The following is a 15,203-nucleotide window of genomic DNA, read 5'->3' as shown; positions in this document are numbered from 1 at the left end:
AGGAATGAGAGCACGAAAGCTCCAAACTTCATTGATAATAATATATAGTTACATAGTATTCAATTACACCCATAAATCAAAATAAATGATTAATATATGATTAATACAATAATCTTGAACACAAATAAATCCGAAACAAAATTCTGCACTAAATGTATATAAATCGGCGGCGGAATTAAAATCTTCTAATGTTTATCACCATTTGGTTGGATACTCTGCGAGAACATATGATGCTTCCATAAGAGAAGTAATATGCCCAAATTCTTCATAAAATTCTGTAATCTTTGATCATCACGTCTGTAGATGGTTGAATGAAAGATTGAATGAAATCGAAAGTCCTCCAGGAGGTATGAGAAACCGTAATGTCACAAACTTGCCATACGTTATCAGAAATAAAAAAACTATTTACAATACCAATTGCTATAATGCAATTTGTTTTATTTAGATATATATTAGATTAGATAAATCTACTCGGATCTTAAATTAAATTAAAATCCGGGCAGAAAATGAGAAAATGGTTAAAAGAATTCAATGGAAAAGATGAAGATAACTACCAATAGTTGAATATAACTACTCCCTAAAGAAGATAATTGTTTATGTTAATAGATAAAGTTGCAGAGGAAAATAACCTGGCATTTTTAGGAGCGATCCCGAAAGAATTAGGGGCGACTTTTTTATTCCCAGCCCATAGCCAAGGTTAAGGGATGTCCGAAAGATAGAAGAATACGTTAAAGCCCTTTCGTAATCGGAAGTTATTTTGTGTCCGATTGTTAATATTAAATCGGAAGTTAAGTAACACAAAGATACTACCGATTGATATAAATTTGTACTAAATGCATATTTGGGGCTACTATTAATCGGAAGTTAACGATAAATTCATTTACTACCGATTATAGGCTCAATCAAAATTCAAAAGAAAAGGATCTTTGTAAAATCTCATTTTGGGGCTACTCTGTATTCAGTAGTTATATAAACTATTTTGACTACCGAATATGATTAATATTTGCAAAGAGAGCAACGTACAATCGAAAGTCAGAATTTTACCTCATTTACTACCGATTATAGGCTCAACCAAAATTCAAAAAATAGATGATTTTGGCAAAATCGCATTTTGGGGCAACTCTATATTCGGTAGTTATATGAACTATATTGACTACCGATTATGGTAGGATTTCGGTAAAGAGATCTACTGTATAATCGGAAGTCACGATAACTTCACTTACTACCGATTATAGGCTCAACCAAAATTCAAAAAATTGAGGATTTTTGCAAAATCACATTTTGGGGCAACTCTATATTCAGTAGTTATATGAACTACCTTGACTACCAATTATGGTAGGATATTTGCAAAGAGAGTCACTATATAATCAGAAGTCGGGATAACTTCATTTACTACCGATTATAGGCTCAACCAAAATTCAAAAAATTGAGGATTTTTGCAAAATCACATTTTGGGGCAACTCTATATTCAGTAGTTATATGAACTATCTTGACTACCGATTATGGTAGGATTTCGGTAAAGAGATCTACTGTATAATCAAAAGTCAGGATAACTTCATTTATTACCGATTATAGGCTCAACCAAAATTCAAAAAATTGAGGATTTTTGCAAAATCACACTTTGGGGCAACTTTATATTCAGTAGTTATATGAACTACCTTGACTGCCGATTATAATAGGATATTTGCAAAGAGAGACACTGCATAATCGGAAATCAGGATACCTTCATTTACTACCGGTTATAGGCTCAACCAAAATTCAGAAAATTGAGGATTTTTGCAAAATCACATTTTGGGGCAACTATGTATTCGGGAGTTAAATAAACTAAATTCACTACCGATTATGGTAGCATTTTAGCCAAAGGTCTACTTTAATCGGGAGTGAAGATAATTTTTTTTACTTTTGATTATAGGATAATCAAAATTCAAAAGATAGAGGATTTTATTTTGGGGATACTTTATATTCGGAAGTTATATAAACTAAACTGACTCCCAATTGTGAAGTTATCTACCGATTATAAAGGGTAGTTTGGCCATTAAGAAAATGGGAGATAAAGGATGGTTATATTTTACATTTAGGTGACATTTTTTTTTCTTTTTGTGTCGCCCCTAATTCTTTCGAGGTCGCCCCTAAAAATGCCAGGCAAAATAAGGAGAGGGAGTTTTATTTTATTTTTATTTTTTTTAATCAGTCAACAATATACTTCTGTACCCAGACAAAGACCATATGATCCTCGTATAATGAATTCATTTGATGCAAAAGGACAATAAATGCTGGCCATGGGGTTTAAACCAATGGGAACTTGTGCAAAAAAAAAAAAAAGCATGAAATTAACCCAAAAACAAAAAAACATGAACATGAAAAATAAACTGCTGGCTATGGGGTTCGAACCCATGCGCACTTATGTGCAGAAGATCTTAAGTCTTCCCCCTTAACCACTCGGGCAAACCAGCTGATATGCAGTGTTTGGTTGACCAACTTTATAATCATCAACCAACTTTATTACCAAGGTTTAAAAATCAATTATTGGCCTTATTATTGGTCACGTAGTTTTAAATGGTAACACTTAGTGAAATGGTGACGCCTATAAATCTGCAAAACTGTGGCAAAATATTCATTGACACTGTCATCTGGACCTGAAATTAGTAACGCTTTAGGTGTTATTGGTGTCCCATATATTGTTGTTAATAATTTAGGAGCCCAAATATCTGTTTCAAAAATCCTACACCAACAACTCCTCATGTGGTCAGCTGCCAGGCTGCGCATGTGCTCTCCGCTTGTAATAGTTTAAGTTTCGCAAGTTGCTAGCTAGAAACAGATATAGGCATTGACTTAATTCACATATGACATATGACCAAAAAAAATCTTCAAACTCCTCACCTCGTCAAGTTGAACAAAAACAATAAAAACTTCTTGCTAGAATATCTTAACAGATCAGATCGAACAGATAAGTATTATTTGTCAGTGTGTTCTCTATCTAAGCAAGTTGACTATTGCTCGATACAAGGAACTGACAGCAGCTATTTACAAGGTCAGTCAACGCGTTTGGAATTTTGGATCATGTGAACGCCGCCGGTATTTGACTTATAAACTTTGAGTCGAGATATCACCTTCACAAGGAGACACATTCTGAAGTTCTGAACCCATGCAGTTTTTGACAAACTCATTTAAGGAACATGCACCAACTTTAATTTTAAATTCAAATTCAATCAAGACAACAACACAAATTTCAAACTTACATTTCAAATCAATTTGGTCAACTCCACTTAACCAAATGAGGTTTATTTGAGGCTATAAGTGTATAATGTGATAATCAATAAATCAGTACTAGTTCATTTCTTTCTTCGTTCATATCAGATTTTTAGCTTGGTTGGATTGATACTATCATGAAGAGTACTAATACTAATGCGGTTCTTGTTCCCTTATTATCAGTATTGTATTTGGCATCTCTATTGTTCTTGATGGTATCTGCACAGACAGATGAAACAAACTCAACAGTAACAGGAGAAACGAATTCAACTGATGGTATAGCTTTCTAGTCTCATTAATACTCTTTTTTTCCCCCATGGCATCACTCCTATTTTAATTCGTTTACTGTTTTAAATTGTTTGAATGATAACTCATCAGTGGAGGGAATAGCGTTGTTATTTAATACTTTTCCTTTGCTTGGGGTATTATCACCGGGTGATCCTTGTCTTCCTGCACCATTTCCATGGGTTGAATGTAACTCCGAGGATACCCCTCGAATAACAGCACTGTATGACAATATCTTTACTTACATTCTCCCTTCGTAATTTCTTCTTCGTCTCATTCTCATTTTGTTTTTTTAAGCAGTCTCATTCTTATTGATCTAGTTGATTTTAATGTGAAATAATTATTACAGAAATCTTGGCAGTTATAGCTCTGTAGTTGGAGTACAGCTCCCAGATTTTAGTGCCATGGATGCACTTGAAACCATGTGAGAAATTAAAGTTTGTATATTTGTGCATTATAACACGCAGACACCAAAATAAATTACTATAATAATTATAATAATACTAATTTGAGCTATCTGTTTATGTTTGCAGAGACTTGAGCAATGATTTCTTGGTACTAGACTTTCCTGATTTTCTTGCCGACTTCCCTAAACTGAAAGTGCTGTAAGATTTCGTTTTCTACCATATATTTTTTGGCGTATGAATTGGATGTGTGTGAAATAACAATCAATTGCTTTTTTTTTTATTCTCTGTAGGAATTTGGCGAATGTACTTTTCAGTGGAACAGTACCTACCTCATCAAGGGACAAATCAAAAAATAAAACGTTAAAGTTGATGTAAGTGAAAATCGGTCATATAACTGAATCATGTCACTGCTAATTGAATCTGTGAAGACTGTTCAAGTTATTCCCTTAACATCAAATTTGATCTGTTTTTTCTTTTTTCGTTTTAGGTTGACAGGACTGGGGACAACCTTGTGTTTTTCTGATGATGACGTATGCCAAGTTGAACCAGGGACAGGAACAAATGGGGGAACATCTACTGGGAATGATGGATTGACAACTACTAGTTTTACTCCTACGCCAGTGAAAAGTCGTAAAAATAAGACGGTACCAATTGCACTTGGAACTGGAATTCCGATTTTTGTGATTTTCTGGGCTATCGTCGCATATTTAGCTGTCAATCATCAAAAGAGAAAAATTACTGCAGCAGCAGGTTAAGCGCTAACAATTTCAATCTTATATTATGAGTCCAATTGTATAATCCTAAATGATTGCTCAATTCAGGCCTAATATGCATGATTTACGTTTATAGGAGGGCAAATGAATGGGACCTCTGGGTCTGCGACCCCCATGTACGGAAATACTATGAGTCCTTATCCATTGCTGTCTGGAGTGAACTTTCAAGATATTGAGAGTGTGGCACAAAACATTTTACCCGGTGATCAGGGAGTAAACACCGACCAACAAACGCACCCGGGTGTTCTAGCAGGTTGAATTGCAGCTCAAAATCCTTTATAATTGTTCAATATTTTCGAGAATAGTGTTGCTAAATTTATTGATGAGGAAAAATTTGTTGTCGTAGTTTATAGAATCCAAAGATTGTGACATTGTACACTTGTAGATCTTCATTACACTGGCAATTTTACTAGGGGGCTCAACCCACCATCATTAATTTTCTTCTGTATCCATGGCCTCATCACTTTGCCAATATATATTAGGAGTAGCACATGAATTGCCCTGTTTATAAATATGCGAAAATCTGAACTGGATGATTTAAAGAAATTCCAGACTACTCTCTAGCTGAAACGCCAAGGAACCGAAAATTTATTCTGGGTTGCTAAAATGATGTTCATTGCCCACATTCAAGCCAAATTCTCCTCAATAATATGAACTCTAGTAATACGAAAAACATGAATATGCTTCAAAAAAAAAGAAAAGAAACGAAAAACATGATAGCCCCTCAAAACAAAACCCACTATTATCACTGATACTGATGATGTGGTGTGGGTGGGTGGGGGTCGAAACCATGGTCTTATGTGCAGAAGATCTTAATCTTAAATCTTCCCCCTTAACCACTCAGGCAAACTAGCAGATATGTAATGAACTACGACCTGGCCAGTAAGATCTGTAGAATGGAAATCCATGTATAGCCTATATGTTATGGTCCATATGTATTGTCGGTCTTATGCAAGTGTCCTGTAAACTAAAGTCCAATATGCTTAATATAAATACTTTCCTCTGATATCCTAATTGGGTTAAAGAAAGCTTATACAATTGTTCATGATACCAAGAGCCAGAACGATCTCTCTAAAATCCTAGCCTTAAAACATTCTTTTTCTCTTTCAAAACCCTAGCCTGCTCTTTCTTTCAACATGTCTTCTTCAGCTCAATCATCTTCTTCTTCTACTTCTATCACTATGTCCTCTAATCAGAGTACGAGAACTCCTACTATCTCTGCATCTGTCTCTGCCAGCGTAGGCTCTCTTATGTCTACCTCTTCTTCTTCCCTATTTGAGAAATCACCCTTTTTGCCTTCTTCCACCAAAATCGTCCTCTTGGACAGAACAACTACCTTCTTTCGTAATATCAGATTTTACCTATTCTCAAATCGCAAAGGCTATATAAGTATCTTGATGATTCTCATGAAATACCATCAAAAGAACTTGTTGATGAAGAAACTCAAGCTAGAACTCCGAATCCAGCTTATGCGGAATAGGAAGTTATTGATCAAACTATCATGTCATGGATTAACTACTCTCTTACTAATCCTATGAAATCTGAATGTGCACGACGTGGAAATTCTCGATAAGTTTGGAAATATCTTCGTTCTACCTATGCAACAATCAATCCGGCACATATCCTTCAATTAAAAGCAATCCTGTCAACTATTCAAAAGGGTAACACTTCCATCTCTGAGTATATTCTGAAGATTAAGGAAATATCTGATTCCTTGGCAGCTGTTCTTCAACCAGTGTCTGATCTTGAGCTTGTCTCCATAACTCTACGTGGCTTGGGTGCTGATTGGTCTAATATTTACACAACAGTCATAACTCGAACTACTCTTCCTACCTTTACTGAACTTCATGCTTTATTACTACATCATGAATCCCATCTTCAATATTTACAAAATCTGCAAAGACATGATGCTGATATTCAAAATCCAATTTCTTTTTGTGCTGGTACTCATACTGGTCGTGGTGGTCAACAACAACAGAACTCACCTCTGGTCGTGGTCGTGGTCGTGGAGGAGGTTTTGGTCGTGGCAACTACTCCAACTCTTATCGAGGTGGCTACAATAATTCTGGTGGACGCAATAATTGGAATAGTGGTTGGAATGGAAATGAAAATAACAATGGATGGAACAATGGTGGTCGTGCTAGCAACAATGGTGGATATCACTCCAACTCTTATGGTCGTGGTCGCAACAACAACATGGGATTTGTGCTTGGTCCTCCACCTCAAAACTCACTTGTTATTTGTCAGTGGTGTGGTGTGAAAGGTCATACAGCTCAGGCTTGTCAGCGACTTACTCAAACTCCAAACCTTGATCTGCCACAAGCTTTTTCAGCTTTGCAAATTCAACGAATGCCGTATAAGAACCAGTGGTTTGCTGATACAGCTGCATCTGCACACATGATATCGGGTGGGTGGGTGGGGGTGTGGGTCGAAACCATGGTCTTATGTGCAGAAGATCTTAATCTTAAGTCTTCCCCCTTAACCACTCAGGCAAAGTAACAGATATGTAATGAATTACGATCTGGCCAGTAAGAACTCTAGAATGGAAGTCCATTTATAGTCCATATGTATTGTCGGTCTTATGTAAGTGTCCTGTAAACTAAAGTCCAATATGCTTAATATAAATACTTGCCTCTGGTACCCTAATTGGGTTAAAGAGATCTTATACAATTGTTCATGGTACCAAGAGCCAAAACGATCTTTCTAAAACCCTAGCCTTAAAACATTCTTTTTCTCTTTCAAAACCATAGCCTCCTCTTTCTTTCAACATGTCTTCATCAGCTCAATCATCTTATTCATCTTCTTCTTCTACTTCTAGCACTATGTCCTCTAATCAGAGTACGGGAACTCCTACTATCTCTGCATCTGTCTCTGCCAGCATAGGCTCTCTTATGTCTACCTCTTCTTCTTCCTTGTTTGAGAAATCACCCTTTTTGCCTTCTTTCACCAAAATCATCCTCTTGGACAGAACAACTACATTTTTTTGGGAATCTCAGATTTTACCTATTCTCAAATCGCAAAGGCTATAAAAGTATCTTGATGATTCTCATGAAATACCATCAAAAGAACTTGTTGATAAAGAAACTCAATCTAGGACTCCGAATCCAGCTTATGAGGAATGGGAAGTTATTGATCAAACTATCATGTCATGGATTAACTACTCTCTTACTGACCCTATGAAATCTGAATGTGCACGACGTGGAAAATCTCGAGAAGTATGGAAATATCTTCGTTCTACCTATGCAACAATCAATCCGGCACATATCCTTCAATTAAAATCAAACCTGACAACTATTCAAAAGGGTAACACTTCCATCTCTGAGTATATTCTGAAGATTAAGGAAATATCTGATTCCTTGGCAGATGTTCTTCAACCAGTGTCTGATCTTGAGCTTGTCTCCACAACTCTATGTGGCTTGGGTGCTGATTGTTCTTGAACCCTGAGCTCGAACTACTCTTCATACCTTTACTGAACTTCATGCTTTGTTACTACATCATGAATCCCATATTCAATATTTACAAAATCTGCAAAGACATGATGCTAATTTTCAAAATCTAGTTTCTTTTTTTGTTGGTACTCCTACTGGTTGTGGTGGTCAACAACACAGAACTCACCTCAACACAATAACTATGGTCGTCGTCGTGGTTTTTCCAACAACTCTGGTCGTGGTCGTGGAGGTGGTTTTGGTCGTGGCAACTACTCCAAATCTTATCGAGGTGGCTACAATAATTCTGGTGGACGCAATAATTGCAATAATGGTTGGAATGCAATGCAAATAACAATGGATGGAACAATGGTGGTCGTGCTAGCAACAATGGTGGATATCACTCCAACTCTTATGGTCGTGGTCGCAACAACAACATTGGATCTGTTCTTGGTCCTCCACCTCAAAACTCACTTGTTATTTGTCAATGGTGTGGTGTGAAAGGTCATACAGCTCAGGCTTGTCAGCGACTTACTCAAACTCCAAACCTTGATCTCCAACAGGCTTTTTCAGATTTGCAAATTCAACCAATGCCGTATGAAAACCAGTGGTTTGCTGATACAGCTGCATCTGCACACATGATATCGGATTCTTCTCAGATGACAAACCGTTTTGATTGTAATGGTAATGATAAAGTTCTAGTTGGTGATGGTAAACTATTACCTATCACAGGAATTGGTGACATTACTCTCCACTCTCATTCCTCCAAATTGCTACTGAAAAATACATTACATACTCCATCGCTTGCTAAGAATCTTATATCTGTTGACCAACTTACTCGTGACTATGACTGTGTTTTTTTTCACCGTGATGGTTTTTGCATTCAGGATCGACTAACGGGAGCTCTTATGGACCGTATGCTATTTTCCCTAATGCTTACTCCGATTCTCCATTGTCTTCTGTTCCAGCCCTATCATCTACCACTATTAGTGTTCGAGCTAGTCCTGCTGTGTGGCATATGCGCTTGGGACATCCTAATGATACTATTTTTCATTCTCTCAAGTCTCGTTTATTGTTTTATTCTAGTTTTTCTTCTTCTAAGTCTATCTTCTCTAGTTGTGTAGGTGCTAAAAACCACCGTATTCCCTTTTCATCTAGAATTACTTATTCAAATAAAATTGGAGTTGTTATACACTCAGGTTTATGGGGTCCTGTGCGTTTTCTTTCTAATTGTGACTTTCGTTATTTTTTTTTCTATTTGTTGATGAATGCTCTCGTTTCTCTTGGATCTATTTTCTATCTGATAAAACACAAGTCTTTCGTTGCTTTCTCAACTTCCAAGCTATGATAGAGAAACAGTTCTCTACATCCATATGAGTCCTCCAAACTGATGGTAGTACTAAATATGTTGATCCATTGAAATCTTACCTATTTGAACACGATATTCTAAGTCAATCTTCTTGTCCTAGCACGCCTCAACAAAATGGCCTTGCTGAACGAAAGATTCGTCATATTACTGAAACAGGTCGTGCTTTGATGCTTCAAAGCATTTTTCCTGAGAGTTTTTGGGCTGAATTTTATGCTACATTTGTGTATTTGATAAATCGTCTTCCTACTCCAGTTTTATCTAATAATTCTCCTTATTTTGTTGTTCACAATCGCCCTCCTGACTATGATTTTTTGAAGGCTTTTGGGTGTCATTGTTATCCACTCTTAAATCAATTTAGAGGTAACAAATTGTATCCAAAAACTCTACCGTGTGTCTTCCTTGGTTATAATGATCGTCATAAGGGATACAAATGCCTAGAAGTTAAGAGAAACAAGATATATATCTCTCGTCATGTTATCTTTGATGAATCAATTTTTCCGTACCCAACTGATGTTGGTGCTAAATCTTTTCCTCTTTCCTCTAATCCGGATACTGCTACTCTTCTAACTTGGTCAAATCCTAATTCAGCCACACATTTGCATCCTCCTCAGTCAACTCTCATACATTCTTCTCGCTCTACAGATGCTGATTTTGTCACTTCATCTCCACCACATCACATTCCTTCACTACATCACTTATCTCCGGTTTCAGCACCTACTTATCCTAGTTCTCCTTTACTTTCTCCTTCAATACACTCTACTTTTGTGCTATTATCTCCTAGACGTCTCTCTTTTTCTGATACTCCTTCTTCGTCATCCCCCGTATCTCCTCTCACATCATCATCATCTGTCTCTCCTTCTCTAGAATCTTCTCCTACTGTGCATACACATTCAGCTGACTTGCCTACTGTCCAAGAGCCTCCACAGTCGACTACTAATGCTCATCCGATGAGAACCTGTCTCAAAGATCAGACTATTCAACCTAGGAGCTTTAAAGGTTGTTGTACTACTCGATATCCTAAGTTATAGTGTTTTGCAGCTCAATTTGCATCTCTACCTTCTGAGCCAACTTTGTTTTACTACCGCCTCTAAGTTCAAAGAGTGGTGGGAAGCTATGCTTGAAGAATTCAATGCTATTTTGCGCAATCACACTTGGTCTCTTGTTCCTAAACGACTTGGTATGAATATTATTGGTTCAAAATGGGTTTATCGTGTGAAGCAAAAATCTGATGGTTCTCTTGATAGACACAAAGCACGCTTGGTTGCTAAGGGATATTCTCAGCAATATGGTATTGATTATGATGAGACGTTTAGTTCTGGTGTGAATCCAGTTACTGTTCGTTTAGTTCTCAGCCTTGCAATCACTCTTCATGGCCTATTAAGTAATACTAGACGTTAAAAATTCATTTCTGCATGGCTCTCTCGACCAGGAGGTTTATATGGAAGAACCTCAGGGGTTTGTAGATCCTAGATATTCTAATAATGTTTGTTTATTGCACAAGGCTTTATATGGTTTAAAAAAGGCTTCTCGTGCGTGGTTTAATCGATTTGCTGCATTTCTTCTTGCCATCGGATTCAAGTCTTCTCATTCAGATCACTCTATGTTTATTAAACAATCCAGTGCAGGAGTTATGATTCTATTACTTTATGTTGATGATATCATCCTTACCGGAAGTGATACTGCAGGTATTAACTCTGTTTGCCTAAACTTCAGACACAATTTTCTATGACTGACTTGGGAGACTTGCATTATTTTCTTGGTTTGGAAGCTACGAGGACTAAGGATGGTCTTGTGTTAACTCAAAATCGATACACATTGGATCTTTTGAAAAGGGTTGATCTTACAGATTCGAAACCTGTTTCTACTCCAGTGGCTCCGCGTTCTAAACTATCATCCAATGATGCTTCATTATTTTCCGATATTACACTATTTCGTAGTCTGGTTGGGGGCTTACAGTATCTAAATATGACACGTCTTGACATTACTTATGCTGTTAATCAGGTTAGTCAATATATGCGTCGGCCAACTCAAGCTCATTTTATGGCTGTTAAACGGATTCTTCGTTACCTTAAAGGTACACTTGGTCATGGAAATTCTCTTTGGCGCAATAACTCTATGGAGCGTATGGCTTTCTCTGATGCTGATTGGGGAGGTGACCCTGATTCCTCTCCCTCTACTTCAGGCCATTGTATTTTCTTGGAAAAGAATCTTATTTCATGGGTAGCTAAGAAACAACCAACAGTTTCAACTAGTAGTACCGAAGCTGAATATCGTGCATTATCATCTACTTCCGCTGAGCTCACATGGATTCAGTATTTTTTCCAAGATCTTGGTTCTTCCTTAAAGCATCCACCAACTCTATACTGTGATAATATCAGTGCTACATACCTTGCTATAAATCCTATTCAGCATGCGCATCGAAGCATATCCAGATTCACTACCATTTTGTATGAGAACGTATCTCATCAGGCTGTTTACTTCTTCGTTATATTGCGATAGAACATCAACTTGCGGATTTGTTTACTATGGGTCTCTCTATAAAGAGGTTTCATTTCCTGTGTAGCAAGCTTTCACGTTGCTTGGGGGAGGGGGAATGGATGTCCATGTATAGTCCATATGTATTTTCGGTCTTATGTAAGTGTCCTGTAAACTAAAGTCCAATATGCTTAATATAAATACTTGCCCCTAGTACCCTAATTGGGTTAAGAGAGCTTATACAATTGTTCACTTCATTACTAACCAACAAGCCAAAATCAAATGTTTGTGTTGTTTGTTTTGATATGGTCAAGTTTACTTACATCATTTAGTACATTACATACGCCAGATAGTAAATTTGACTGCTTAAAAAAAGTAAATTTGACTAATCAAGTTGATCTTTTCTTGGATTAGGAAAATTCGCATCCATAGATAATAGTTTAAGTTATATATTAAGCAAGTAGGAAACAGTTACAAGCATGACTGAATTCTTTAATTTTTCACCCAAAAAGTCTTCAAACTCGTCGTCAAGTTGAACAAAAACAATGAAAACTTAATGCGGGAATATATTAACAGATCAGATCGATTGTATAAGTATTTGTTGTCAATGTGTTGTGAATTTCAGCAGGTCGATTATTGCTCGCCACAAGGAATAGATACATGGTATTGATCAGTATTTACAGGATACAGCTAATTTGGATTTGGACCATTAACCCTCCAACAATATCACATAATTCTTCAAAGTCGTACTATTTTTTTAGAATTTGATTATCTTGATTATCCCTTAGATCACATCAACAATTTCTAGGTTACACATACATTCTAAATCAAGTGATGACATTAAATTTGATAGGCAATGACCCGTTAAGTTTGAGTATGTTGTGTGGACTTTGAGCATATTAAGTTTACAAGTTGGAATTGTTCTGCTAAAAAAAGGAAGTTGGAATCACGTCAGATACACAAATGGCGATGACTTCTGCTTGGTTATTTGAAATGTAGTCTATATATACCATATCAATCTCAAGTAATAATATCATCTCAACCTCTTTTCTTTGTTCTAATCTTTTGCAGCTATAGCTTTCTTCACAATATCGATCATGAAGAATACCAAGCTCAATCTTGTTCATTTTATATCAGCATTGTCTTTCTCGCTACTCATTTTATCAGTATCAGCACAGAAAACAAATCTTATTGATGGTAAAGTTCTGTTAACTTGCTAGGTCATTGATAGATCTCGCATATACTCCTTTTGTTTTACGGGTTTGAACAACTTGTGTTTTTTACTTGGTAATCGAAGTTGTTTAAATAATGTTTTAACAGCTGGGGCGATATTGGTCATACAAGCAAGTTTTAAAGGATTAAATTCAACATTGGCTGATCCATGTCTTCCTACACCATTATCATGGGTTACCTGTAACTCTGATGCTGTCCCAAGAATAATAGCGCTGTAAAATTAAATACTCTCTTGTTCTCAATGGGATTGTCTATGCATGCAACCCATTAATCACTTTACTTATTAATATAATACTCAAATCATCTTTGTATATCAATTTTCAGAAATTGTGGTAACAAAGATCTAATTGGAGTCTTCGTTGATTTTAGCGTAATGGATGCACTTGAAATCATGTGAGTAATTAACACCTACCGTAAGCATTAATTTAATAGCTTATTACTTGTCTTATTTACTTATCTATTTGGTTTTGTTTCATGGTTGATAAAATCTGCCTGCAGAGACTTCAGCAATAACCATTTGACACAAGACTTTCCTGATTTTCTTGCCGAATTTCCAAAACTGAAAGAGCTGTAAGCTATTCTTTCCCTCATGAAGATATAAATATATTTCCCTCGAATTTGTCTATAAGATTTCCATTTCCTTATGAATCAAATGGTTTTCTTTCGTTTTTGTAGGAATTTGGCGGATAACAATTTATTTGGAACAGTTCCTACTTCATTACAGAAGAACAAGGACTTAAAGTTGAAGTAAGCGTTAAAAAATGTCAACTGAACTGAATTCATGTCTCATTTGATTAAGTTTCTAGGAATATTACTCCAACTATTGACTTATATTTTTATTCTCTCATTTGATTAAGTCATGTCTCATTTGATTAAGTTTCTAGGCATATTATTCCAACTATTAACTTAATACTTTTACGAGCTTCAATCAATAAAATCAATTTTCGTTTATTTATTTTCGCGTCAGGTTGTCCGGAAACAAAGGCTTGTGCTATTCTGATGAAGCTGTATGCGGACCCATCGAATTAGCAAAAGGAGTAAATGCAGGAAGTCGTATAAACTCGTTAGAAAGCATAATAGGAACTGTAATTTCAGCTTTGGTGATGTTTTGGTTTATTGTTTAGGATAATTGTCTTTTGAATCTCCAAGATGCAAGGAATGAGGTGTGCGTTTGGTGGGGGCTGTATATATTCACCTGCCCGTGCGGGATGAATTCAGCTGCTGGTTTGGTTTTGTTTGTTGTAAATTTGCAATCATCTTGAGTGGAATCCTGGTTGGAAATATGTGTGTAATCTCTAATACACACACAAAATTAAATTCTTTATATGGTAACTTTGCCGAACTAAACTCAATCTCAGGGACCCTGTAAAAGAAAGGCCTGAGCTCCCATCCTGGTTGCAATTTGTGTGATAATGGTTCGATGCTACCTTTCATTTACTTCTTAATTGTAAAGTTGTTTGGCCAATTTGGAAGAAGTTTCTTGAATGGATTGGTTTTAGTATCCATCCTGAGGTTATGTCCCCCATTTTATTCAAAAAAAAAAAAGAAATGCTCTTGGAAAGGTAAAATTGGTGGTCTGCAATTGTGTCAGTTACCATTTATTCTGCTGAGTATTTGGATAAAAAGAAATGTGTGTCTTTGAACGGGTGCAGTTTCATGCTTATTCAGTTTTGGCTACAGGTATTTGAAGGGCCAAAGAGTTTGCAGAATTGTGGTGACAGATTTCAATATAGGTCAGGTGACACAAAATGTACCACGTTCCAAGAACAAGACCCAGTAGCTCTACCTTGTTGAATCTGAAGAACGATATTTTCGGTGAAGGGTCAACTTTATTTGTGATCGAAAAAGAGGATATATTAAAAGAAGAAGGAATGTAGAAACAATTCTACTAGAGGTAGATGAAACAAAGAAAAGAAAGTTTTACACTAACAAAGAGTTACAAAAACATTGACTGCCAATTAGACAAAACAGTATGGGAGAAGTTCAA

At 36.3% G+C, this 15,203-nt stretch overlaps 2 protein-coding genes and 1 non-coding gene across 3 annotated transcripts; 2 read left to right on the top strand and 1 right to left on the bottom strand.

The window, feature by feature from the left end:
- Nucleotides 1-2,370: 2,370 nt before the first annotated feature.
- TRNAL-UAA lies at nt 2,371-2,453 on the bottom strand. The gene has a single exon. It is a non-coding gene; the product is annotated as a tRNA-Leu (tRNA).
- Nucleotides 2,454-3,272: 819 nt separating this feature from the next.
- LOC113308351 (LRR receptor-like serine/threonine-protein kinase IOS1) lies at nt 3,273-5,162 on the top strand. Its single transcript, XM_026556822.1, has 7 exons — nt 3,273-3,525; nt 3,628-3,757; nt 3,884-3,958; nt 4,068-4,139; nt 4,232-4,312; nt 4,429-4,691; nt 4,791-5,162. The coding sequence occupies exons 1-7, from the start codon at nt 3,387-3,389 to the stop codon at nt 4,970-4,972; spliced, it is 942 nt and encodes a 313-aa protein (XP_026412607.1). The 5' UTR covers nt 3,273-3,386; the 3' UTR covers nt 4,973-5,162.
- A 7,359-nt stretch (nt 5,163-12,521) lies between these two features.
- On the top strand, nt 12,522-14,548 carry LOC113308934 (putative leucine-rich repeat receptor-like serine/threonine-protein kinase At2g19230). Its single transcript, XM_026557380.1, has 7 exons — nt 12,522-12,646; nt 13,055-13,180; nt 13,304-13,430; nt 13,541-13,609; nt 13,715-13,786; nt 13,892-13,963; nt 14,184-14,548. The coding sequence occupies exons 2-7, from the start codon at nt 13,081-13,083 to the stop codon at nt 14,338-14,340; spliced, it is 597 nt and encodes a 198-aa protein (XP_026413165.1). The 5' UTR covers nt 12,522-12,646; nt 13,055-13,080; the 3' UTR covers nt 14,341-14,548.
- The last annotated feature ends 655 nt before the right edge of the window (nt 14,549-15,203 follow it).

Source organism: Papaver somniferum, chromosome 9 (assembly GCF_003573695.1).
Source record: "Papaver somniferum cultivar HN1 chromosome 9, ASM357369v1, whole genome shotgun sequence".
Taxonomy (NCBI): Eukaryota; Viridiplantae; Streptophyta; class Magnoliopsida; order Ranunculales; family Papaveraceae; genus Papaver; species Papaver somniferum.
The sequence above is the reverse complement of the archived record's forward strand: the minus strand, read 5'-3'. Positions and strand labels throughout refer to the sequence as shown.